Source organism: Lagenorhynchus albirostris, chromosome 5 (genome assembly GCF_949774975.1).
Source record: "Lagenorhynchus albirostris chromosome 5, mLagAlb1.1, whole genome shotgun sequence".
NCBI lineage: Eukaryota > Metazoa > Chordata > Mammalia > Artiodactyla > Delphinidae > Lagenorhynchus > Lagenorhynchus albirostris.
Window position 1 is genome coordinate 144,132,552 of NC_083099.1, and position 26,240 is coordinate 144,158,791.

At 53.3% G+C, this 26,240-nt stretch overlaps 2 protein-coding genes across 9 annotated transcripts in view; one reads left to right on the forward strand and one right to left on the reverse strand.

Moving 5' to 3' along the window:
* The window catches only part of ITGB2 (integrin subunit beta 2), a 39,981-nt gene extending 21,617 nt beyond the window's left edge, over positions 1–18,364 (reverse strand). Inside the window, exons 1-3 of one of the 4 annotated variants that reach the window (XM_060151081.1) lie at positions 12,267–12,516; positions 11,480–11,969; positions 4,818–4,981 (exon numbers count right to left, since the gene is read on the reverse strand). The gene's annotated coding sequence lies outside the window, so the exon portion shown is untranslated. Of the gene's footprint in view, positions 1–4,817; positions 4,982–11,479; positions 12,208–12,266; positions 12,517–17,695 lie in introns of those variants that run through there. The other 3 variants (XM_060151084.1, XM_060151083.1, XM_060151082.1) reach the window with 3 other exon arrangements.
* A 1,450-nt stretch (positions 18,365–19,814) lies between these two features.
* Positions 19,815–26,240, forward strand: part of SLX9 (SLX9 ribosome biogenesis factor) — a 28,499-nt gene continuing 22,073 nt past the window's right edge. For 3 of the 5 annotated variants that reach the window (XR_009540839.1, XR_009540840.1, XM_060151091.1), the window contains exons 1-2: positions 19,815–20,213; positions 25,155–25,263. Coding sequence is in view for 3 of the 5 variants with exons in the window: in XM_060151091.1 (XP_060007074.1) it covers positions 20,076–20,213; positions 25,155–25,263 (247 nt within the window). In the remaining 2 variants the exon portion in view is untranslated. The remainder of the gene's footprint in view (positions 20,214–25,154; positions 25,264–26,240) is intronic. The other 2 variants (XM_060151089.1, XM_060151090.1) reach the window with 2 other exon arrangements.

Genomic DNA, 26,240 nt, shown 5'->3' on the forward strand with positions numbered 1-26,240 from the left:
ATAATTCAGAAAAGAAGAAATGCAGCTGTTACCAAACATTTGGAAAGGCCGCTCTGGCTGATAATTGGGCATCGTAAGCAAAATATCGAGATTCCTGGTCTAGCTGTCAAACTGGACACTGTTTTTAACATCCATGAGGCCCACCCAGTGGAACCTACATGGCATGAAAATGTGTGAACGGCTGCTCGCAGCTCAATTTTTACAATCAAAAGTCGCTGAGCGGGAAAACAGTACATGTAAATAATCGAAACAGGCCATGTTTCTTCTGTGTGGCGGCGTTGTAAGTATTTTCAATTTTCTTCATTACTCTGGTTTGTGTTTTCCAAACCTTCTACAATAAACATATATAATGATTTTCTTTTAAATTCATACATTTAAGAAAATCTGAATATCGTGGTGGTTGAGGAATTGCTTGGAGATGTCTCCAGATTCCTAAAGTGGTCAGTTTCTCTGTTCCCACTGCGGACACTTCTGAGGAGAGTGACCCCCTGCTGGGACATCTGCTCATAGCTCGTTCGCTCACTCATTCATTCACTGAACATGCGCTGCCTGTCTGGCCCCTGGGCACTGCTCTCCCGGATTCTAGGATTCTGACCTCTGCCAAGACCTTAGGGCACCTCCACACCTCCCCCAGATTCCCATCGCACCCGAAAGCCCCACTGCTACAGACACCAATGCATGGCCACACCCATACTATTTAACAATGAACTGGGGGTTTTCATCACTAGGTGTTCAGCAAGGACCTGCAGACCACCGTTGGATGCTTCCACTTGCAACAAATTCTAAAGCATTTGTTTTGTCTTTTGTAACCACATACAAATAAAATATGTTTACAAAAGAAATAAATTGGTGGAAGCACGGCTCCCGAGGGGCTGCCTTTCTGTGCGCCCCCAGCCCCTGGAGTACTGTGAGAGAACGCATGCCCCGTGCCCACGGAGGCCCGTCAGGCAGGAGCCCTGGCTCGCTGAGGTCTCGTCCGTCAAGGAGGCTGACCTCAGGCCCTGACCTTAGCTCCTCAGCCAGCAGGGAACCCTTCCAACTACTTCTGGCTGCAGCCCAGGGTGCGACACACCCAGACGACCTTCCCTCCGGAAGCTTCCAGAAGAGCGGAATCAAGCCACATGGGTGCGGAGGCCTCTGCATCTCAGACTGGCCAGGTCTGAGCATCCGAGGGGCCTGACCCCACACCTGCCAATGGGAAAGGGGCCGTGGTTTGCTCTGTGACGACGCCTGGGCAGTGGCTGTGCAAGGCTGGGCCACAGCGCTGGGGACCACGGCAGACATGGTCAGTCCTCAAGGGAGCCTCAGCTGGTGGGTGGCGGTCCCTGCCTGGACAGCCACTCAGGACCCCAGATCCCAGAGGACCAGGGCAGGGCGGCTGCCCGTGGCAGCCACCCTGCTGGCCTGGCTACACTCTGCACTCACAGCCTCGATTCGCCCGCAGCTGCCCTGGGGGTGGACCAAACCTGCTCACTGTTCCTAGGGAGGGCTCTGAGAGGGTCAGCCCCTCAGCCACACAGCCAGGACAGACGCCTGACCCCGGGGCTGACACGCCCAAGTCTGCGCCCAGCTGCCGAGCGAGTGTGGACAGGTGACCCCCCTTCCGGACCTCAGTTTCCTCCCTTGTCACAGAGAGCCAAGGGTGCTGTGACGGTGAATTTCACGTGCCAACTCCGCTGGCCGTGGTGCCCAGAGCTTTGCTCAAACCCTCGTCTGGATGTGGTTGTTTGCTGCAAAGGTGTTTCTAGACGAGCCTAACATTACGTAAGTGGACTCTGAGGAAAGCGCATGGCCCTCCACGATGTGGGCGGGCCTCATCCAACCAGTCGAAGGCCTTAAAGAAAAGACTGATGTCCCCCAAGGAGGGGAGACCTCTGCCTCCAGACGGCCTTGGGCTCGAGCTGCAATGTCACCTCTCCTCTGGGTCTCCAGCCCGCCCTGCAGATTTGGGGTTTGCCAGCCTCCACAATCGTACAAGCCCCAAAATAAATCTCTGCCTCTACACAGACACACACACACACACGCACACGCACACGCGCACACATCCTACTGGTTCCGTCTCTCTGGGGAGCCCGCACTACTACAGACCCCAACAAGAGCACCCCAGGCTCAGGGTTTTTCAGCACCACTTCGAGGTGAGTGGGCAGAGCCGTGCTTTCCTGCTCTGTGTGTTTCAGAGGCAGTGAGGGTACCGGGCTCCTGTTTCTCTCCACCCCCATCAGAGCCCTGCGGTGGCAGCACCCCACCCCTGGGCCTGCGCGACACGGTTTCAGACCTGGGCTGCGTGGGGTGCCGTGCTGAGCAGGGACCGTGCCAGGGCTCACGCGGAAGCCACAGGGTCCGCTGGCTCCCAGGCACCCCCGGCCCTGCTGCTCGACTGCTGGGAGGGTGAGCCGCCCGGACACCCCCAGCTTTTGGTCGGGGGGGGGGACCTTGGACCAGGCAGGAAGGCCTGCTCGGGTCACAGGCTGGCAGCTCAGGGACTCACCTGCACCTGCCATGTCCCCAAGACACCCACTCGTCAGCGGTGGGAGAGTCTGGAAACCCCCAGGCCCACCGAGGACTCCCCTCTACATGGCCTAGCCTGCCCGGGAGGGGGAAGGCAGGCGCTCTTTCTGAGCAGCCTGGGGACCCCGCCCGCTGCTACAGCTGAATGTGGACTCTACCAGCCTGACGGGGGACGGGGGACGGGGCCCCAGCGGCCAGGCAGGTGACACGTGGCAGCATGGCTGGGACAGGTGGGTCTCGGCATCCCGGGGCCCATGGGACTCGGCACCTTCCCCCGCCAGCCGCGTGCTCCCTGGGGGCCTCAGCGCCCCCATCGGGCATCAGCTCTCCGCTCGGGCAGGTCTGGGTGACGACAGAACCGACACCCCATTTTAGGTCCAGTTTGTGCAAAGGGAAACGGACAGTGACCACACTAGCATCCCAGCCCTGCCCGCCTGGTGGTGTCACCGTGGCGTCACCAGGAGACTGCCTAGTGCTGGCGGGGAGCGCCGGACGGGGCTTCTCAGCTGGGGGCACAGTTATTAGCTGCCGGCAGCTGTCCCACAACGTGGGCTCAGGCGGGACCGTGGGCCGCTCGCGGTGACAGGTGTGCAGGCCGCCGGACCCTGCCACCCAGGACTCTTCCTAGAGCTGGCGGGGCCCGAGTCAGGAGAGGCCACTGCAGGCTCTGTGCTGCCCCATTCGTGGGGCGGACGCCTCTCCACAGCCCTGTAACCGGCGGAGCTCGGCCTGAGCTGAACCCGCGGGACCCTGTGGACGCAGACCCACACCTTCGCCCCCTCCAGAGAAGTGAGTTTTGAATTACAATTTGATACAGAGTCAGCTGGAGTGTAAATACGGGCCCATTTCGCAGATGGGAGGCCCAGCAGCAGGCCTATCTCCTGCCCACCTTGCCGGGGTGCAGACAGGCCTCTCCCATCCCCTGGACAGTGGTGACCCCTCTGCTGAGCTCCTTCAGGGCCCCGGCTGTCTGGGGTGTCTTCCCTCGTGAAATCTCCAGGAAGCGACCGTGACCGGCCCGGGTCTTCGCTCCGGCACAGTGCAAGCTGACAGCCGCAGGCAGACCCAACCACGCGGATTTCAGCTGAGAAACCCGAGGCCGGTGGAGCGGTGTCTGGCTGCGGGGCCGAGCCCCTCGAGAAATGTCTCCATTCACTCCTGTCGGGACAAAGCCCTGGGGCAGCCGTGAGTCCCCTCTCCCGGCGCTTGTCCAGGTCCTCGGGCCCCAGTCCCCCCAATCCTAAGGGGACAGGCCTCCAGGGGCCTGGTTGTGGGAGGTTTAGGTCACACACCCAATGCCTCACCCCCTAAAGCTTAACTGTCACCCAGCGTGTTCACGTCGTTAGGTCAGAGCTGGTGAACCTTCGGGAGTCCCAGAGAAGGAGCAGACCCACCCCCGAGACAATGTACCGTACACACACACACACACACACACACAGAGACACACAGAGACACACACAGAACACAGACACACACACACACAGACACACACACAAATACACTCACATACAGACACATACATACACACACACACACACAGACACACACAGAACACAGACACACACACACACAGACACACACACACACACAAATACACTCACATACAGACACATACATACACACACACACAGAGACACACAGAGACACACACACACAGACACACACACAAATACACTCAAAGACACACACACACACACACACACACACGCACACGCACACACACACACACACACACTGCTGGAGGACAGAGCCACCCCAGCAACCACAGAGCTGTGAAGACAGAACAGGACCCGCTCAAGCAGGAAGTGGAAGGCGCAGCTGGGGAGGCCCAGGGACCCTCCTGCACAGCCTGGCCGTGCCAGCCCCGTACCCACCAGACAGGGGTTTTGCCTGTCCCCCAGCCTCCTCCTGGCTCTGCCCGGCCTCGCAGCCCCCGCATCAGGGGCTCAGCAAGTGCCTGGGGCTTGTTGAGGGACCCTCACCAGGGGAGCCGAGGCTGGGGTCTGAGTGCATCCTCCCAGCACGCCAGTCCCATCTCCTTGGTTACATCCCTCCCATCACCCCGCCACTAGCTCTGCCCACGGTGGGCTCAGCACTTCCCTTTGCCGGATCTCAGCTCAGGGGGCCTAGAGTGGACGATCCCAGGGTGTGTGCCACGGACCAGGGCCGCCAGGGCCTCTGCAGGCTGGGCCCCTTGGAGCTGCCTGCCTTGGGAAGGGCAGCAGCCATGGCTGGGGGAGAGCCTCAGGGCTGAGCTGCTCCCCTTCAGAGGAACCAGCCCGGACACAGAGGGGCCTCTGTCCACTCACCTGCTCGATGCTCTGGTGGTCTCAGCAGGGCTGGTCCTGGCTGGGCTGGCGGGGGCTTGGGCTCCGCTCTTCACCAGGCCGGTGCTGCAGCGGGTGTGGGAAGATGCCGGCCCGCCCGAGACTCCACTGGTGAAGGCGCGATGCTTCCTGTTCTAAGTCAGGAACTGGAGGAAGTAGTCACGTGTGGCTGATTGCACCACATGTGCCCCTTCCAATCTCACCCCGTCTGCCTACAGGGCCCCTGACAGAGGGCTGTCAGAGGAGCAACACACAATGGGAACACACCATCCATCACACACGCTCACAGCTGGAAGTGGAACAGCGTGCGGGGAGGATGGGGTGGGAGCCGGGCCTCTGGCGGCACCATGCGATGCCCCCACGGGCCGAGGAGGTGGCCGTGCCCCGCAGGGGACAGAAAACCCTGGAGGGCAGTGCCCAGGAATTTTCACCCCAGGAAGGGACCCGGCCTGCAGACTGTGCACACGGGAGGGGAGCATGCCCCCACCAAAGAAGAAGCACACAGGCACTGGGGACTCAAACTTGGGTCACGGAAATTAAAAAGCATCACACGGAACAAAGGGCAGAAGAAGAAGCTGGAGAGCAGGATGAGGGCGTCGGCTCGGGAGGACGACGGGACAGGGAAGAGGCAAGTCCGTCTGCCCAGCCCCGCCCGCAGCAATTCCAGGAGACAACAGTAAACAGACGGGGAGAGACCCCGACAACAGAAGAGGAGGTCCAAGAGAGAGGACCGGACCCAGATGAAGAGGCTGCCGCGTGGCTTGGGAGGAAGAACAAAGGTCCCAAAACTGGTTAAATTGTGATGCTATCACAGAACGTTAGTGATAGAAAGAAAACAGGACAGATTCAGAGAGAGACAGAGACAGACAGAGAGAGAGAGAACGAGGGAAGGGGAGGGTTAGGGTGGGGAGGATGGGAAGCAGAAGAGGAGACACTGGTTACATCCACAAAGGAGCAGAAAGCAGAGCCTTCAGACGAAGCAGGGCTCAGACACATAACGACCCTAAAGTCTACTTGGAAGAGGCACTCCCGAAATAAAGACAGACGGATGAAGGAATCCAAGAGGAATCCATGGGTCCCTGAGGGAAAGGCGACCAAAGAAATAAGGAAAGACTGTTAAGCCTAAGTAATTGTGGATTTTAAAATAGAGGTAAAAATATTAACAATTGGAAACAAAAATCCTAGAGGAGCAGAAGAGATGAGCAGGTGCTGCAGCTTCTGATACTCATCAATGGACACTTTGCTAGGAAATATTTAATTTTATATGTGACAACGATTAAAACTCTCCTAAAGAATAGAACTAGGAAGTATACATCTGAAAAAGAAGAAAATAGGACAAATCCTTCTTTTAAGGCAAGGGAAACAGAACAAACAAGAAAGATTGTGAACTAAGAACACACAATAAGGTATCAGGGATGATTTCAGAAGTTCCGGAGAATCCGGAGTTCCAGGGTCACAGCACCTGCGAAGGGGTCACCTTCCTCAAATATAGTCTCGATGAGTTTTAAAAATACAGCAAACTCTAATGATATGTTCTCTGTCAAGGGAACTTCCTCTTTATGGAACTACTCCAGAAAATACAACAAAAAAGAAAGAGATTGAGAATGTCCCCAAATCACGCCCCCTGGTGACTGTCGCTGGCTGTGACACCACAAGGACACACTCCACTCAGACACAAGTTGCTTGCTGTCCTAGGCCTTGGAGAAAACAGCTTTAGAAAGTAAGTTAATCATAAAGTAAATAACATAAAAATCACAACTTTTACTCTTGAACCCGAATCACGTCAACACTTCACCTCCCAGTACATAGGAGCAATGGGGACAGAGGGCTGGGTTAATGGTCTGGCAGGGATGCAGTGAGCAAAATCCAGGCTGGAGAGAAGCCCCCAAGAAGAAGAGCAGGTTGCAAGAGAGGAGAGGAGGTGTGGGAACCCGAGATAAGAGATGGGAGAGAACAGCAACCAGTCACAGTGCACAGACCACAGGACATTAACAAACTACTGTTAAACTTTTGGACGTGTTAAAGGTTTTGTGATTATGTTACAGAATCGTCACCTTTTAGAGTCTCATGTTAAGATATTTGCACAGGACATGACAGGATGTTTCAGATTTGCTTCCAAATAATCAGGGGTGGGGTGGGTAGTTTTATGAGGAAGAAAGAAGAAAAAATTCTTGGCAAAGTAAAGCAAAATATTAAGATTTGATGAAGTTGGATGGTGGGTACAAGGGTGTAGCGATGCTGATCTCCACCCTTTTCTGTAGTCTTGAGATAATCTATTTTCTTTTTTGAAAAGGAACTAATGGGTTGGGAGACTGGGATTGACATATATACACTAATATGTATAAAATGGGTAACTAATGAGAACCTGCTGTATAAAAAAGAAAATTCAAAAAAAAAAAAGAAGGAACTAACGGGGAGTGACTGCAAACAAGCACGAGGATCTTTTGGGGGTAACAGAAATGCTCTAAAAATAGATTGTGGTGATGATTGCACAAATCTGTAAATTCAGCTAAAAATCATTATCATTAAATTGTATACTTAATATGAGTAGATATTGGCATTCAAATTCTATCTTAATGAAGCTGTGAAAAATGAATTGAAATTAAGAATAAGAAAAAAAGGCACCAACATCTTCCAGTCCCAGCTAAGACACAGTAAGCACACTGCACTCCACCTTTACACTGACCAGAGCTAGAAATATCACACAGAATAAAATAAAGCAACTCTCTAGACAGACTGGGGTGAGAAATCAGAACCGGATAAAAGGCTGATATGGTAGCAAATGTCTTGTCCCCCTACATCCCGTGCGTTAGATTCAAGGTAGCCTGCACCCCAGGACAGCACAGTGAGCACAGCCAAGAGAACCCCTCCTTTCTGGTCAGTGGGCTGGGAGGAGCAATGCCCTGAAAGACAGAGAGAGTTGAGAGAAATACCCTATCTCATTTTCTTTTTCCTGGTCTTGCCCCAGAGACAAATTTCTGTCCCAAAGCCGCACTCCCAAGATGGTGGTAGCAGCAGCTATAGCGGCAGAAGCTATTGTAATCGTCACTTTGACCCAGAGGTGGATCTAGGCACAGGAAGCATGTGACAGTGCAGGAGGCTAAAATTCCTGCTTTATGGCCAAAGGACCCGGAAAGGAAGACTCGGGAAGCCAGAGAGCATCAGAGAAATTAATAAGAAGGAGGTTAAGAAAGAGACCCTATAGAGCCTTTTTTAAAAAATTTTATTTATTTATTTTGGTTGCTCCAGGTCTTAGTTGTGGCAGGCCCGCTCCTTAGTTGCGGCTCTCGGGCTCGCTAGTTGTGGCATGCAAAACGTTAGTTGGGGCATGCATATGGTATCTAGTTCCCTGACCAGGGATCGAACCCGCATCCCCTGCATTGGAAGGTGGATTCTTAACCACTGCACCACCAGGAAAGTCCCCTATAAAGATTTATATGAAGTTCCAGACTCACCCCTGAGCTGGACATATGTGGAAATGACCCAAATACCATGTCAAAGGCTTTGAAAATTGAATTCTGGTGTAGACCACTGCCAAGGCTGAAAACTGGACCGGGGGGATGCAAGTGCAAGATGGATCCAAGTAGCACAGCAGAGACTTTGAAAACTAAACTCACATCGGAACCACAGACCACAGGAGGCAGGTCTGAACTTGTGGTCTGACCCAACCGGGCTGATGGCCAGAAAAAAAAAAAAGAGACAGAGAGAAATGTTGGAGAACATTGGAGAAGATTTTGATAGGATCCAGAGTCTCATTAAATAATATCTAAAGTGTCCAAGACACAATTGAAAAGTTACTCAAACAGCAACAACAACAAAGAAAATCTCAAGCATTTATAAGAGAAAAAAACAACTAATAGATGCCAACTCTGAGATGGTCCAAATGTTGACATTATCACATAAAGCATCTAAATCAATTACTTAAAATGTGCTCCATTAAGGAAGGAAAACACCCTTGAAACAAATGCAAAGGTAAAAATTTTCAGCAGAGACATAAAAGCTATAGAAAAGAACCAAATGGGTATTAAAATTAAAAATATGATTACAGAAATAAAAAATTCACTGAGTGGGCTTAATAGGAGAGTGGTGAAGACAGAAGAAAGAGTGAGTGAACTTGAGGACCAATAGAAATTATCCAATATTAAAGACAAAGAGAAAAAAAAGATTGACAAAAAATGAACAGAGCCTGGGGACCCGTGGAATAACATCAAGAGATCTAACATTTGTTGCCGTTGGAGCCCCAGGATGAGAGGCATAACGGGTTGACCCAGAAAAAGTATTTGAAAAAATAATGGCTGAAAACTTCCCAAATTTGATGAAAGATATAAATTTACAGATTAAAGAATCTCAGTGAATCTCAAATAGGATAAACTTGAAGAGAATCAAGCCTATACACACCACACTTAGACTGCTGGAAACCAAAGATAAAGAAACATGTCCTGAAAGCCTCCAGGGAAAATGGCACGTCACATATAGAGGAAGAACCATTTGAAAACATCACATTTCCCGTCAGAATCACGGAGGTCAGAAGACAGTGGAACAACCTGTACAAAGTGCTCAAAGGAAAGAACTGCCAGCCTTTAATTCTGTTCCCACAAAATTATTTCCACCAACAAAGGGGAAATAAAAACATTCTCGGGACTTCCCTTACAGTCCAGTGGTTAAGGCTGAGCTTCCACTGCAGGAGGCGAGGGTTCAACCCCTGGTTGGGGAACTAAGATCCCGCAGGCCATGCAGTGTGGTCAAAAAAAAAAAAAAAAAAAGACACTCGCAGATGAAGGGACAGTAAGAAAATTAGTCCCCAGCAGACAACTTTAAAAGAAATCTTAAGATTTCACGAGGGAAATGATACCAGAGGAAAACTGGGAAACTTAGAAATGAAGAAAAAACAACAGAAAAGGAAACTAGCGGGTAACTACGCTATTTTCCCTCTTAAGGTCTTTGCAATATGTTGATGGTAAAAATGACAACATTGTCTGGTGGGGTTTTCAATGAATGTAGATGTAAAATACGTGGCAGCTCCAACATAAAAGGAGAACAGTGAAGGGACATACACAGTCTTAAAGTTCCACTTCATTTCACTTGAAACGGTAAAACGCTCATTTTAAGTAGACAACGAGGTGTTTAGTATATATATTGCAATTCCTCCAGCAACCATTGAAAAACTTACATAAAAAGATATAGTTTAGGGCTTCCCTGGTGGCGCAGTGGTTGAGAGTCCGCCTGCCGATGCAGGGGACACGGGTTCGTGCCCCGGTCCAGGAAGATCCCACACGCCGCGGAGCTGCTGGGCCCGTGAGCCATGGCCGCAGAGCCTGCGCGTCCGGAGCCTGTGCTCCGCAACGGGAGAGGCCCCAACAGTGAGAGGCCCGTGTACCACCAAAAAAAAAAAAGATATAGTTTAAAAATCAACTGATAAATTAAAATGTAATACTAAAAACACTGATACAATCCAAAAGAAAGCAGAAAATGGAAATAGAAAAGTGAAAACCAAAGGGAGCAAACAAAACAAAAATTTGAACAATAGACCTAAATCCAACAATTTCAATAATTACATTGTGTAAATGATCTAAATACACCAACTGTAAGACAGATACTAGCACGTGGAATTTCTAAAAATATGACCCAACTATATGCTACCTATAAGAAACACACTTTAAATATGATAATATAGGTAGGTAAAAAGAAGACGGATGGGAAAGATATACCATACAAGCACTAATAAAAAGAAAAATAGAATGACTGTGTTAATATCAAGCAAAGTAGACTTCACAACAATGCAAATTACCAGGTGTATGGTGGGGCTTGACTTAATGATGAAAGGGTCTATTCAACAAGATGATACAACAATTGTGAATGTGCATACATCTAACAACAGAACATCAAAATACATGAAGCAAAATCTGAAAGAACTAATAGGAGAAATAGACAATGACAGCTGGAGCCTTCAACACTCCTTTCCCAGTAAATCGATTTTTAAAAAATTAGACACAAGATCGGCAAGTGCACAGAAGACCTAAAACGCAGCCCTGACTGACTGGACCCGAAAGACGTTCCACCCGGCAGCAGCAGGAGGTGCCCACAACACGGTCACCAAGGAAGACTGAGTCCTGGGCCATAACATAAACCAGGACACATTTAAGAGAATTGAAATCATGCACGATACGTTCCGTAGCCATAATGGAATTATTAAATGGAATTAAACCAGAAAATAAGCAACAGAAAGCCAGAAGAAATCTCCTAAGAAACAGCGTACTTCTAAATGATCCATGGATCAAACAGAGCCTCAAGGGAAATTAGAGAAGAGTTTGGACGGAATGAAATGAAACACAACATACCGTATTTGTAGGATGCAGCTAAAGCAAGGTGTAGAGGGAAATTTATAGCATTAAATGCAAACATTAGAGACCCAACAACATGAGTGATTCTCAGGCATTGTGCTGAGAAGACCAGCAAGACAGAGACTCCAGCCAATGGGGAGATTAGCATCAGAACTGCCGTGAGAATCCTTCTCCCAGCCATCCGGGGACAAGATCTACAAGGCGAATTAAAGAGTGGGGCGAAATGGGGGGTGGCGTCCTGCATTTAGGTGCACAGTGTGCACCCCATTCGGCTCAGCAGCACCCGCCAGGAACAATACCCACCAGTGCGGGTCTCGTTCTGTGTCCATCGTTCTGAAGTGTCTGTGTCTCTATGGGGCAGTATTTGTATGAAATGTCATTAAATCTCATCTAGTACCAGGGAAATGGCCTCGGCCAACCCCGGCGCATCCATTCTTGGGAATTCACGAAGCAGTTGAAACGCCGGCGGCAAGAAGGCAGACAGGGAGTTCTGGGAATGAAAACGTGAAACAGAGGACATCACAGGCCTTTGTGGGGAGTGACCGAGAGGGACGGGGCTTTGCATCTCGAAGAAAACTGAAGCCAGGGATGAGTGAGCTTTTGCAGCAGCATTCGGGGAATAATCTTCTCCCCGAAGTCAGTCGAGAAATTCCACTTCCAGTCACTTTCACCTCCACCTTCCAGAAAATTGACTTTATTTCACCAGGCGTTCATTGAGGACTCCAGGGCCTGGGCGAGACACTGAGCTGGACGCCCAGAGGGTGCACGGCCATGCCCTCCGGAACATCATGGCCTGGCTCAGGAGGCAAGCATGTCGTGGTGATATAAAGCAGGATGAGGAGGGATACCCAAGCGTGCCAGGCCTGGGGGCTGGGGTGGGCAGGAGGCAGCCAGGTGAGTGTAGAAAAGAGGAAGAGATGCCATCCCCTTGCCATCGTGGACACTGACCTGGGCACCCCCAGCCCCCTTCCCGCCCAGCCATGTCCCCACAACACACAGCCCCGAGAGCACAAGAAGGGGGCTCCTTTGCAACAGTGTGAAGATTAAGGAATTTAATGATGGAGAACATGCGAAGGGGTTGCAAGCTCACCATACAGAGGTTCCCGGGGGGGTGCAGTTTTGTTGCCGACACTGGGGGGAGGCTGCAGTCACACATGAGGCCCACGATGCTGTGTCTGTGGGACAGATGAGGCACGAGAGCCGGAGAAAGACCAACCCAGCACCCAGCACCCAAAAGGCAGAACGCAGTCCCTTGAGAACTCGCCCCACGTGATGTGCGGGCGTTCACGGGAGCAGCAAGGCTGCCAATAGCTCCCTCCCAGCCCCCAGCTCCTGGCTGGCACGCCTCCACCATCTCACCTCCCTCTGCCAACCGCCCTCCCACCTGACCTGCAAATTCCCCCTCCAACCCAGCCCTTGTCTTCTCCAGACCCTTCCCCCATCTTAAAAAGAGAAATTCTCTTTTTAATTTCTTCCTGCCAGTAGCTTCCTCCTGCAATGTTGATTCAGCTGTTGCTCTTTTGTGGGGAGGCGGGGGTGAGGGGTGGGGTAGGGGTGGGGGGGTGCTGGCAGAGGCAGCTGCAGAGGGGGTGGCAAGCACACTCCAGGGGGGCTGGGGGACCAGAGCAGGAAGTAGTGCTCGCCAGTGGCAAGGGCTCCAGCAGCTCTTGCTCATCTGGCCCCCCACAAACCCACACCAACAGGCAGAAAGCCACCCAGCCAGGGCAGTGGAAGGCCTTGCTCTAATCCAGGCCACGTACGTGCAGGAGGGTAGCCAAGTGAGCATGGAAAGGAGAGAAGAGATTTGAGAGGCTGGGGGCTGTTTCTAGCTACCTACTGTCCTGAACACTGGCCACAGCACACCCAGCCCCACTTCTCCCTGTCAAGCAGGGGGCCTTTACTCCTTAGCCCTCCTCCTGGCGGCTTTCTCTGTTTGTGGGAGGAAGCTGAAGAGGTGGCATTCCTATTTCCCTGACATACCTGGAAGGAAGGTGTCTGAGCACAACAGGGAGGCCGGGGTGGGGGCTGGGGCCTGGGCAGGGGTTGCCCGACTCTCATCAAAGCATAGAGATGGACTGATACGCTTGACAGTGTGGACGGTCACATGAGCAGAGCCCCTGTCAGAGGGAGGAAGACTGGGCTCTAAGTTTAAAGGAGACGGAGCCAGCAAAAATGTTAAGCGATGACCAACTCTGGAGGAAAACCAGAAAGTTGTACCAAGAAGAAAAGGTAATTACAGTGTGTCCACTTGGCTCAGCAGAACACGTTTACACAGTGAGAATAAGGGAAGCACTGAGCCCAGGTTAAAAATAAAACTGTGATAACAGCTCTGATAACAGCTCTACAGAGAGGTGACGGCCGGGGCGGGGGTGTGAGGAGCTAACACCTCCCTCTACTGGAACAGGAAGATCTAACGCCTTCCCAGACCCCTCCCTTCACCACAAAGGCCAGGCTGATCTGTGGGGCACCCGTGGTGGGGTGGGGTGGGGGGGGTTGGGGGCACAGGGGTGGGGGGTGGACATCTAATCCTAACTCAGTCCCCAGGGTCATTTCTCTCCTTCCTGGTACTTGTCATATTGCTATTTCCTGTTCAGTTTGTGTTTTGCACCAATGCCACTTGAGGATGCACATCACAGGAAGTCTGGGCTGCCTTTGTCAAAGCAAGTTGGCACCTTCCAACCCCGGATTGAGTGGCCCAGTTCCCAGAGGCTCTGTCTAAGCTCCTCACGCCCCAGGGGCCTGGCTGGGGGGAGTGGAGTGTGAGGCTAGAGACAGCACTTGCACTTGGGGTCCAACAGCTGGGCCCACTAGTAATGGTGGCAACTCAGGACCCTTGGCCTTGTTTTTCCTCTGGGCCTTAGTTTCCCACAATCTGCTCCCGTGCCCAGTTGGGAGGATAAATGAGGACACGTGAGAGGATCCTGCAATGGGCCTGGCACACAGCAGGTGCCCGATATGTGCAAAGATGTAAATCATACAAAGAAAAATGAGATGTGGTCCCAGCGCTCATGGAGCTTTTGATAAAATTACAGACTTCTTTTTTTTTTAGGGGAGGGTCTATATCTGGATTTACAGAGAAATTCTTCCCTTTAAGTTTTCTGCTTCTACCTTCTAACTTTTCAACCTGGCGGAACAATCTATCTTTTCTGCATTGGTCTCTTTCCATGTAATAGGAATTGGATTCTCTCCCCGTTCCCTCCCAGCAATGCGGTGCCAATTTGAGCCTGGCTTCCGCAAGTTGAGAGGATGAAGTAAGAAGGATGCAGAGGAAAGCATGGCAACTGAGCCCTTCCTGGGGGGTGGGGGTGTGGGAGCGCGGGCCCCGCCCACCCCAGGAGATGGTGGGTTTTAGGCAGGGTGAGATTTCAGAGGAATGTCTGAGAAGCTCCTTCTCACCCGCCCCCCTGACAGGATCCCTGGGAAGGTCCACAAAAGCCCACGTGCTTTTGTGATCCTCCCGCACCGGGGACCGCAAGCTTCAGCGAAACCTAATTACCTGCCTCATCCCCGAGTTCGCCTGTGTTGTCCTACCCGCACGCTTGGCCCTGAAGCCCTCCTTGCCCACCCACACATTTCCCACCCTGAAGGGTCCCACCTAAATGCTGTTGGCCCCTGGACCCCTCATCCCTGCTGTGTCCCTAGCTGGTAAGGAGCTGCCCCTTCCTCTGGCCCCAGGGTGGCCCTTTACACGCAAGGTGGCACACCAGTCGTGTAGAGGTGAAAGGCAAAGGCCTGGGTGTGTGGCCTCAGACTTGCAGCCAGTCCCCTCGTCCACCGATGAGAATGACGACCACGGCGCTGTGTCACCAGGTGTGGGGTTATGAGCCACACGGACACAGAACAGCGCCTGGCACAGAGAAGGTGCGATGGCTCTGCTGGGGACGGGGAGAGGCAAGCTTTCCTGAGAAGAGCAGATAGCACCTGTCTTCAGCTTGGCTGCTGTGTGACCTGTGCTGTGACAGCCACAGCCCATCCTGCCTTCGATAAGCAATTGCATTTAAACACAGATGGAGGGCCAGCCTGTGGGTTGGGGCTCTCCGGGAGTGAGGGCAGTGGCGATGGGGGCGGGAGGAGGGAGCGCACTTGGGCGCTTCTTGGGAGCGCAGATCCACTGGTCCACGTCCAGCCCGCTGGATCGGAGCTCGGGGTGGCCCCGGTGTCTGTTTAACACACTCCGGTGGCAGGTCATCAGTGGGGGGACAAGCCCAGATGGGAACCTGCGTCCCACGCCACACTGGCCTGCACGGGAAGGCACTAGGCACTGGGGAGGAAGGAGAGGAGGACGCCAGAGGCTGGAACAGAGCCCAAGACCACCCAGCGCTGAAGCAAACCCCAAAGGTCACTTCTGTCTTGGAAACTTTCTCTCTTGGCCTTTCCTGTCATTTCAAGACTCCTCCTCTGCTGAAGCACCTCACTGGCTCCCCAGTCCCCACTGAACCCCCGAAGGTGGGCGTTGCAGTGTCTGACCCACCTGGGCCCCGGCACTCTTGCAGGCATCCCGGCTGGGGCCAGGGGCCCCCTTCTGCACACCTGTTCTCCTCCCCCTTCTTCCTCCCTCCTGTCTGGTTCTGGGTCCCAGCCCAGAGGCAGCCTCTCGGCCCGGAGGGGCCTCTCCAGAAAGGTCTCGCCCTCCTTCACCGGGGAAGCCCCTGTGGTTGGGGGGACGGTCTCCTGTCTTCCTTCTCCCCTTAGGTCGTGTTGTTTTTCTCCAAGAACTAGCAGCTCGTCTCCGGCGCGGGCCCCACGGGTCAGCCTTGCTGCTGGTACACGAAGGAGGAGGGCAGGTGGGAGTGGCTGAGCTCAGGAGAGCTGGGGTCCAGGCCGAGCGCAAGCCGGGCAGGGGGCTGCAAGGCCTTAGGCCGGTTCCTGGAAGGCGCCTCCTTCTACCTGTAGAGTGAGGGTGGGGGTCTGCCTCTCAGGATGCTGAGAGGAAGTACAGGAAGCTCTCAGCAGAACCTGGGAACACGGAGGTGGGGCAGGGGGCAGGGCCAAGTGCCAGGCCAGCCCAGCAAGGCTGCCGAAGCGGGGGCAGGGCAGGCGGTCAGGAGTGGAGAGCAGGGCACCCAGAGGCTGGCTAAGCTTGGGGTGAAGCCGAGGTGGATCTGGGGAGGAACATTGCCCTAATCTGGGCGTGGCACCGTCCAGCAGGGGGCGACCCACTGAAGGTCACATGGGTAGGAGGTGGGGCCGAGCTGTCAGAGCTGAGCTGCAAGCTGGCTGACCCCGGATTGTGTGCTGCGTGGGTGTCAGGGAGACCTAATCCTTTCCGCATTTTAGCAACGATCAAACTTCCTAGTTACAAAGGCTGCACCACCCAGGGAGGGAAAAGAGAGAGGCTCGAGGGGTGTGGACACTGTGCACTGTGGGGACATCTCTGGGCAACGGGATTAAAGGGATTTTAACTTCAGAACTAGATTTCTATATTTTCCAAATTGTCTATGATAGCCACGTATTACTGTAAATCAAGTTAATGAGACCACAAACCAAAAACCTACGGACCCACCCCCATCCGCTGGCTCTCTCTCTAGATGGGGGAGGGCTAAAAGAAGGAAAAGGAACAGAGCTGGAAGGAGGGCGCCAGGCTGCGGGGCTCCCCGGAGTGCCACGGGCCAGGGCCATCGCATCTCTTAGCCCGCGGAGTCAAGTGGAAATCGCGACCCGGGTAACCTCCTGCCCGGCCTCATCCTCTCGCCCCTCCCTCACCACTTCCTCCCGATCACCCCGCCCCCTTCCCCGCGACCACACTGAGGACGCATTATTTTACCCCAAGAGTTTCCCAGTGCGGCAACGGCACAACCCCAAATAGTTTGCCAGACCTTCCTGTCGCATTGCTGGGCGCAGACGGGCGGTACCCGCTAACCCCGTGGTCGCCGCGCGCAGAGGCGCACAGGTTGGGCCCGGGCCGCGCTGTCCCAGAGCCAAGCGGGAGGCACGCGTGCCCGATTCCCAGAAATTCCTCCTGTTTGGGGGATGCTCAGACGACAAACGGCCCCGCAGAGACCCAAACCGATCATTTTTAACCCCAACGCCGGCCTCATTCTCCCAATCCGTAGCCGGTGGACGGAGCCCACTCGACCGCGAGGCTGGGGCAGGCCCCAGCCGCACGCCCTGGAGTCTGGCGCCTCCTTCCCGGAGCCGCTTCCTTAGGGGTCCTCGGGGCGCGCCCGCAGAAGCGCAGAGGGTGGGGAGCCGCCTCCGCCCCCATCGCCCCGGGGCAGCAGGGCGGGGCAGGAAGGTCCTCACATCGAGGACTTTTCTTTGCCCCCGCCCGGCTCACACGCCCCTAGGCCCGCGCGCCGAACCTCCGCCTGCCGCGGGGCACCCTGCCTGGTGCTGACGCTGACACCCCGACGGCCCGCCCCTGAGCCGCCAGACCGCCGGGTTTGCTTCCCTACCGACTTGCTGCCACTGGAATCTGAGCACCGGCTGCCTGCAGGGGCTTCCTGGTGCTTTACCTGACAGTCCTCAAAGAACCCCTGCGGCAACCCAGTGTAGAGATGGGGAAACTGAGGCTCCTACCTTGCCCAAGTCACCTCCAAGCCTGGCCAGCTCGCTGGGGGCGCGTGAACCGGGCCTCCTCTCCGGGGAGAGGCCCCGGGGGCTCGCGAGACCTAGACTCAGGCCCGGCAGGGGCTGAGGGGAGAGGAGTGTGGCCAGGGAGGGGGCTGATAGGACGCCTTCCTGGGGCTGAGGAGGGCTAAGGAAGGCTTATCCGGGGCCAGGTTCACCGGGCTGGGCGCTGTACGCGGGAGGCTGCTGCAGCCCCAGGACCACCCCAGGAAGGAAGTCCTGACAGTGGGCACATAGAGATGCGTGGGGTCAGGGCACTGGCCCAGGGTTAGTCAGGGCTGGGATGCAGTGGGCCCTGGGGCTCCACGTCCCAGCCTGGTCACTGGCCAGGGCGGCGCCCACGCCGCAAGGAGCCGCGGGCGCTGGGAGGAGCAGCGGGTCAGAACCGGGGGTCTGCAGCCCCGCTGTTCGCAGCTGCTGTGCGCTCTAACGCGCAGCCTGGTGGGGTTTGGGAAACCCGAGAGCAGAGAGCGGGGGCATCATCCGGAAGTCCTTGCGGAGGGCCCCGAAGGGCCGGGTGGACTGGGATGGGCGGCCGGGTGTTTGCCCCGAGGCTCTCCCGGAAGCCATCCTTCCACGACTTCCTGGGACCACCGGACCCGCGAGGAGGTCCGCGCCCTGCGGAGGCTGAAGGCGCTCGGGGTCCGGGGAAGGGCCCGCGCTGGCATCCCCAGCACGCCCGCGCCTGCGCCCGCGGCGCCCAGCTCCTCCAGAGAAAGCCACGCGGGTCGCGGGCGCCCTCCCGCGACAGAAGAATTAACTCGCGCCTCCAGCACGGGGGGCGTGGCCTGTCCAGAGACCACCAAGGCCGCGAGGTCCCGCAGGGAGGCGGAGGACGGCACATGGGAAAGAGGAGACACGGCTGAGCGCTGGGAAGGACAGAGCGGCTGAGGGAGGGGTCCTCCCCTGGAGGCCAAAGCCAGGGGTAGCCTTTCCAGGGCGATCATGGCCGTGGCCCCTCTGGGGAGGTAAGGGCCTCCAGTGAGGAGGCCAGGGCAGGAGCCCAGGTGGGGCTGGAATTTGGAGGGAGTGATAAAGGGGCTCTTGGGTTGGATGTGACAGGGAGAGGGGACGCTAGCCAAGGTGACGCCTCGGTTTGGGGCTTGGGCGGCTGTGTGAGTGCCCGTGCCATTTCTTCTGAAGGGGAATATACTGCCCGGGTAGTGGGGGCAGGTTGGGATGGGAACCAAGAATTCCACTGTAAGATTCCCTCAATTTCAGGTGGAGACCCAGAGAGAGATGGGGGCTGCAGATGAAAGTGTCAGGGTAGCAGGGTGTGGCCTGGTCACGCAGAGGGATGAAGGGAAAGAGAGGGGACGGGCCCCAGGATTTAAAAAACTCATAACAGATCCATTTTGCAGCAGTTGGACGTTCTTTTCCTTCTATTGAGAAAGCATGGGCTGTACAGAAAATGCAGAAAGCAAACCCTGAAATGGAGGCCGCCCAGCAGGCCTTTGGCTGCATGCACCCTGGCAGCACGTGTACCCGGCAGTCATTACCTCTGTGTTCTCCTTAGGTCTGACGGAACCAGAGAATGACTCGTGACACCCCTTAAGGAAGTTGTAGGTGCCACCAGATGAGGGGGGACACGAGTGGGTGGTGGGCTTGGCCTTCTCCATGCTCCAGAAAGTCTCCCCAGAAGTTCCACTAGTCTGGGTCACAGCCAGGAAACAGGTTCTAGCCAAAGGAAGCTGGTCTGGCAGGCGCCGGTCAGACACCCAACCTGGCCCTGGGCAGGCAGTGGTGATAGCAGGGCCACTGACAGAGTCGGGGTGCCGAGTCTGAGAGCTGGCTTCTGGGGTTTCTTCCAGGGACATTTCTCTCTGGCCCCAGCCCAGATCCGTTCTGTGAAGTCGCCCCTATAAATCCTGGCCTGATGCCTCTGAGGTGTTTTAATAAGTATGGGGTTTCCTTTAGGGGTTCCCCAGTCCTCCGATTCTCTTCCTCCCCGCAGGGCGTTTTTGACAGGCACAAGCAAGCACACTCGTGTATTTCAACAACCTTGATCCCCTCCAGCGCTGTAACCATCATTCTCCAGATCACAGGGAGGCTGCGTGATTCCAGCAATTAGCCACACCTGCCCCGGGAGGCGGGGCGGAGCCAAAGGCGGGACGAGGAGCGCGACCCCGCCCCCACACCGCAGCCCCGCCCCTCTGCGGCCCCGCCATACTCCTCTCTGGCGCTTCGCGGCCGGCGCGGGCAGGGTAGCGGACTCCAGCCACAGCGGTTTTTGTTTCCACCGGGCCGCCAGAGCTAAGGACCGGCTTCCGGCAGCTTGTGCCGCGTGTGCTCTTCGGCTTCCGGCCGGTTGTGGATCTCCGCCGCGGACATGGGGAAAGTGAGGGGCCTGCGGTCCCGGGTGCACAAGGCTGCCGTGAGGCCCACGGGGGAGGCCGCGCCCGGCCCCACGCCCCCCGCCCGGGAGGCGGCCTCTCTGCAGGCCTCGGCTGGCGGAGTCGGGGGGAAGGTAAGCTGGGGACACGGCGGGCCGTGGGAGTGGGGAAGGGCTGCGGGTGGGGGAAGGGGGCCGCGGGCCGGGGTCAGGGCTCCACACTTTGCGGCCTCGGGAGTCCCGGGCCGGCTCCAGCCCCGCGTGCTTTGTGGGCGCCCCTCTGTCGCCCCCGAAGGGTCCCCGCGACCCCAGGACCGCCCTGGGACTCGGCGGAGTTTACCGCGCGGCCAGCGGGCCTTCCTGGTCCGCGAAGTGTCGTGGCCTCCGTGGGCCCCGAGGCTCGGCTGCTCAAGTGCGCGACGGCCTGGGAGGCGTTGACTTGCTCCGCGTTTGGAGTTCTGCGAGGGAGGACCAGAAACCTCCCATCCCCACGTGTAGAAATGTTGCGCGAAAATGGCAAAAATTCCTGTGCATCGTAGCTGTGCTCCGAGGAAAGGAAAGGGAATTCCCAGGATTAACGAAAACAACGAAGAGCAAACTGAAGAGACCCTGTACCCTGTAGCAGTCCCCCCCGTCCCCCCATCTTACCTAGCCCTAAGCAACCACTGATCTTTCTGCCTCTGTTCGGTGCATTTCCTGTGGATGGAGTCGTGGCCTTTGCGTGTAGGCTGTGGCCTTTGCGTTTGGCTTCTTGGACTTAGCATAGCGTTTTCAGCGCTCTTGGAGGTTGTATGATGTATATCAGTGCTATTCCTTTTTGTGGTGGAACGGTGTTCCACTGTTCGGTTAGACCATGTTTTGTTTATCCAGGTGCTGACCCTGGAGCTTCCTGGAAGCATTTACTGGTGTTTGTAACCAAGGGGCTAGCACCCGGACAGTGGACAAAATCTTGCTGGTTTGTGGGGACTGTGGCTTTGGATCAGTAATGCTCAAGAGAGCAGCCATGTTTGTTAAGCACGTGCTGTGTGCCAGGCACTTTACTTCTTCATAACAGCCCCAAGCCTCATTTTGCTGAAATGAGGAAAAAGCTGAGAATTTAAATAAATTACCAAGGACATTCAGCTGCTCGTGGAGGAGCTGATGTCTGAACCCAGGATCTGGCATCAGTGCCCTGGTTTTCATAAACACTTTATTGGGGTAGAATTCATGTCATAAAACTCACCCATTTAAAGTGTACAATATGGGATTTTTTTTTTTTAGTATATTCACAGATTTGCGCAGCCATCACTACAGATTTCAGAATATTTTCATCACCCTAAAAGGAAACCCCATACTTATTATCAGTCATTCTGGCAACTGTGAATCTGCTTTCTGTATATATATGCCTCTTCTGGATGTTTCATACAAATGGAATTATACGATACGTGGCCTTTTGTGTCAGGGTTCTTTCACTGGGCATGCTTTTGCAGTTCATCCTTGTAGTACTATTTTTGTAGCATCCATTTCTTTGTTGGCTTTATTCTTTTCATGGCTGAAAAATACTCCATTGTATGGGTATACCAGACTATGTCACATTTTATTTATCCATTCGTAAGTTGGATAGTTAGGTTGTTTCAAATTTTTGGCTGTCATGATAATACTGCTGTGTACACATTTTTCTGTGGATGCATGGAGTGGAATTGCTAGGATGTATGGAACTCTATGTTGAACTTTTTGAGGAACTGCCAGATTACTTTCCACAATGGCTGCACCATCTTAGAGTCCCACCAGCAATAAATGAGGGTTCCAATTTCTCCACATCCTCACCAACACTTGTTATCATCTGTCTTTTTTTTTTTTTTTTTTTGCGGTACGCGGGCCTCTCACTGCTGTGGCCTCTCCCATTGCGGAGCACAGGCTCCGGACGCGCAGGCTCAGCGGCCATGGCTCACAGGCCCAGCCGCTCCGCGGCATGTGGGATCTTCCCGGACCGGGGCACGAACCCGTGTCCTCTGCATCGGCAGGCGGACTCTCAACCACTGCGCCACCAGGGAAGCCCCGTCATCTGTCTTTTTGATTATAGCCATCCTGCTGGATGTGAGGTGATATTTCATTGTTTTGATTTGCATTTCCCAAAGGGCTAATGAATAATGTTGAGGATTTTTTTCATGGGCTTGTTGACTGTATATCTTTGGAGAAATGTCTATTCAAGTCCTTTGCCCATTTAAAAATTATGTTGATTGTCTTTTTGTTGAATTGTCAGAGGTCTTTATATATTCTAGATAGTAAACCCTTATCAGATATATATGGTTTGCAAATGTGTTTTCACTTCTATGGGTTGCCTTTTTACTTTCTTGATATTGTCCTTGGAAGCACAAAGTTTTTAATTTTGATGAGTTTATCTTGTTTTCTCTTGTTGCTTGTGCTTTTGGTGTTGTGAAAAGTCAAGGTTTAGTTGAAAAGCTCAGGGGAGTCTGAGCAGAGTTTGGTCATGGAGAGACCTTTTGTCAGTGGATGTCCTTTGCTGGTTGACATAGGGCTCACGATGTACATCAGTATTTACATCTTAATTCAAGTGAAAGACGGAATCTTCACTACTGTTTAACTCCATTCCCTCTTATCCCCTTGTTGTGCTGTTATTGTTATGTATGCAAGCTGGTATCATTTGCTTTCAACCTAAAAAACTTTATTAGTATTTCTTATAAGGCAGGTCTACTAGCAAGAGACTCTCTCAACTTTAGTTTATCTGGGACTGTCTTTATTTTACCTTCATCTTTGAAGGATAGTTTTGCTGGATATAAAATTCTTGGTTGACTATAGTCTTTCACCACTTTTATGTTATCCCACTGCCTTCTGGCCTCCATTGCTTCTCATGAGAAGTCAGCTGTTAATCTTATTGGGGTTCCCTTGTATGTGATGAGTCATTTTTTGCTGCTTTCAAGATTTTCTCTTTGCCTTTAAACGTTTTGACTATGATGTGTCTTGGTGTAGATCTCTGTGCTTGTTCTGTTTGGAGTTTGTTTATCCTACTTGAAGTTCATTGAGTTTGGATGTATAGGTTAGGGTTTTCCATCAGCTTTGGCAAGTGTTCAGACATAATTTCTTCGAATACTTTTTCTGCCCTGTTCTGTCTCTCTTCTTCTGGTGCTTCCGTTACATGTACATAGGTTGGCACGCTGAATGGTGCTCTGAGGCTCTATTTGTTCTTCTGCAAGGCTGTTGTGTAAGGTTATTTCTATTCATTTTTTTCTGTGAAGCTCTGTTCTTTTTCCGTCTTTTCTTCATATGGTACAATTTCTATTGATCTTTCTTCATATTCACTGATTATTTTCCTCTGCCAGCTTAGATTTACTTTTGAATCTCTGTAGTGAAATTCTTCGTTTTGATTAATGTACTTTTTTACTCCAGAATTTTATTTACTTATATATATATTATTAAAATATATATTATAAAAAACATATATATATTTTGTTACGGTATGCAGTAGGAGTTGAGAATCATTTATTCCCCATATAAATATCATTTTGTTTCCACATAATTTATTGGAGTTCTCCATTAAATTATCTTGGAACTTTTGTCAAAAATCAATTGACCATATATGTGTGGGTCCATTTATGGACACTAATATGTTCTGTTGATTTGTTTGTATATCCTTATGCCAATGCCACTGAATTGATTGCTGTAATTTTATTTTTTTCTGTTTTTAAAAAATTGAGGTATAGTTGATGTACAATGTTATATAAGTTACAGGTGTACCACATAGTGATTCGCAATTTTAAAGGTTATATTCCATTTATAGTTACTGTAAAATATTGGCTGTATTTCCTGTGTTGTGCAGTATATCCTGGTAGCATATTTAAGACTTCCATTTTTGAATGACTTCTGTCTCTTTCCTGACGTTCTCTGTTTGGTGAGATGTCGTCAGCATACTTTCCTGCAGTTCTTTACACAGGGTCTCTTTTAGTCCTCAGCACATTTGCAGTGGCCGCTCTGAGGCTGTTGCCAAGTCCAACACGTGGGCCCCTCAGAAGCAGCTTCTGTTGCCTGGGTCTTGCTCCCCGGTTTCTTTGCACAGGCCCCGCTCTGTTGTTGTTGAAAACCGGATGTCTTAGGCAGCGCGTGGTGGCGCTGCGGGGGCTTGGTGCTGTGTACCTGGTAGTTATCACTGGCCTGGCTCCGGGCTGCCGTGTGACTCAGGGTCCGCTCTCTGCCAGTGCGCGGCCTCCCATCTCCCTGCTCCTGTTTCTTCTTGTCTTTATCTTTCAGCCTGGCAGCCTGGGTCAGCACAAGCCTCTTACTGGTCCGACTGTGCTTAAGCCCCCGTGGCCACAGAGATCTCTGCCCTTTACCACTGGATACGTGTGTGTGGCTGGGAGGCTGCTCTCATAGTTCAGGGAGCTGACGTTTTGACCCGCCTTCACAGGGACTAGTGGCTTTGCCGTTCTGTCTGGCCACTCCTGAGCCAGTGCAGCCTTCAGCTCACACCACCTCCAGCCTGCCATGCGCCGCTTCCTGGAAGCTGCCCCCCGGGCCAGGACGGCCTGCTGCCCGGCCAGCGTCTGCTCAGAGGTTGTGCCTACTCCCCCGTGTTATTGACGCCCCTTCCAAGGCCCCTGTCCTGGAGCTTGGACCCGAGTGAGCCGGCCAGGCCTGGGAGACGGGGTCTGGGTTAGCACAGTGTGATGGGCAGGGTGACCTGGAGGATTTTGAAATCTTGATGTGGGATGAATGGGGCTGGGAGACAGTGAGATTGCTGAGATGGAACAGTGGCTGTGAAACGGGAGGGACAGTAGGAAGGTGGGAGGTTTGGGGGGAAACCTGGCTCCTCTCACAAGGGCTCCTGAGTGTTGAGGGTGTAATTCATAATCATTACTGGTCCTGCATCTGGTCTCAAAGGGCCCCGCAACCAGGATCCAGGCCTGGGTGGTGAACTGAGGCTGCAGAAAGGATGTGGCTTGAGAGCTCTGGGGTCTGAGCTGGGGTGGCCTCGGGCTCCTCTCCAGCTCCCGCTCTGGAAAAGCCGGGGTCCGGCCCTCGCCGAGGGGTCTCTGAAGCCACTCTGAAGCAGGTCTTAGGTCTCCTCTGTTTCCATTTCAGGAGTGGGCCTTCATGAATGCCAGTGTGTTTGCCGGGACCACGATAGACCCCAGCGCCTTGGTGCAGAAGCTGGACGTGGACGCGAGGAGCAGCGCCTCCGTCAGGAGAGGTGAGAGCAGGCAGGACGGACCTCAGGGGTGGGCGCCAGGCCCGCTTCCACCTGCTCGCGGGCACGGGTCAGAGCAGACTGCAGGTGCGCCTGTGCACTTCGAAGAGATTTGTTTTATTAGTGGAAAATTTTAAGGATGTGCTAAGCAGAAGATGGTATAAGACAGTCCATGTGCCCATCCTCTGTTTTCAGCACACACAGTACTGGGTTATTTTGAAACAAACAGCATTTCCCTCAAGAATTCTTTAGTAAGTATTTTTAAGAGCTCTTAGAAAAAAAGACGTAAACACGCCTACAAGGCCATTATCACACCTCAACAGATCAGTGGTAATTCCTTATTTAGGTAAACGAAGTAAAAGAGTCTCCCATCCTCGTGCTTGCCTCAGTCAGAACCAGGGGGGAACAAGGGTGCGTGGCAGCCCCCGCTCCCCTTTTCCTTCACGTGCTTATCACGTGGGGGAGGTCTCTTTTCCTCCTGCACCTCCCCCACTTGGGGCTTTGTGGTGTTCCTAGCTCCAGCGTCCCGTCTGGGCTGCTTCTGGAGGAGAGGAGCAGCTCTCCTGCCCTGGGTGGCCACACCGCCACCACTTCCTGGAGAGAAGCTTCATGCCGCACACGTGAGCTGCACATTTACAGATGAGCCATTGAGAATAGAAGCGTCTGTAGCCCTGTGGGGAGCACCCTGGCCTCCGGGGCAGGGCTTCTAGGGTTTCCATCTAAGTTTGTAAACAGCTGTTGCGGTTGTAAGCTGTAGTTATCTCACAGGTATGGCTTACATCAGGCATCTCTCAGGAGGTCATGTTGTTTGCATCACTGCTTTGGATTTTTTTTTATTTCACTGGGGAGATTATCGGAATCTCCTTGCCATTCCTTGTATGTTGAAGCTGTAGGGAGGGAAACCTTCTCCCCTCTACCCTTCTAGGTTCTTGGCTAGGACCCTGCAAATTAGACTAACAGAGATTAACAAGAGAAGAACA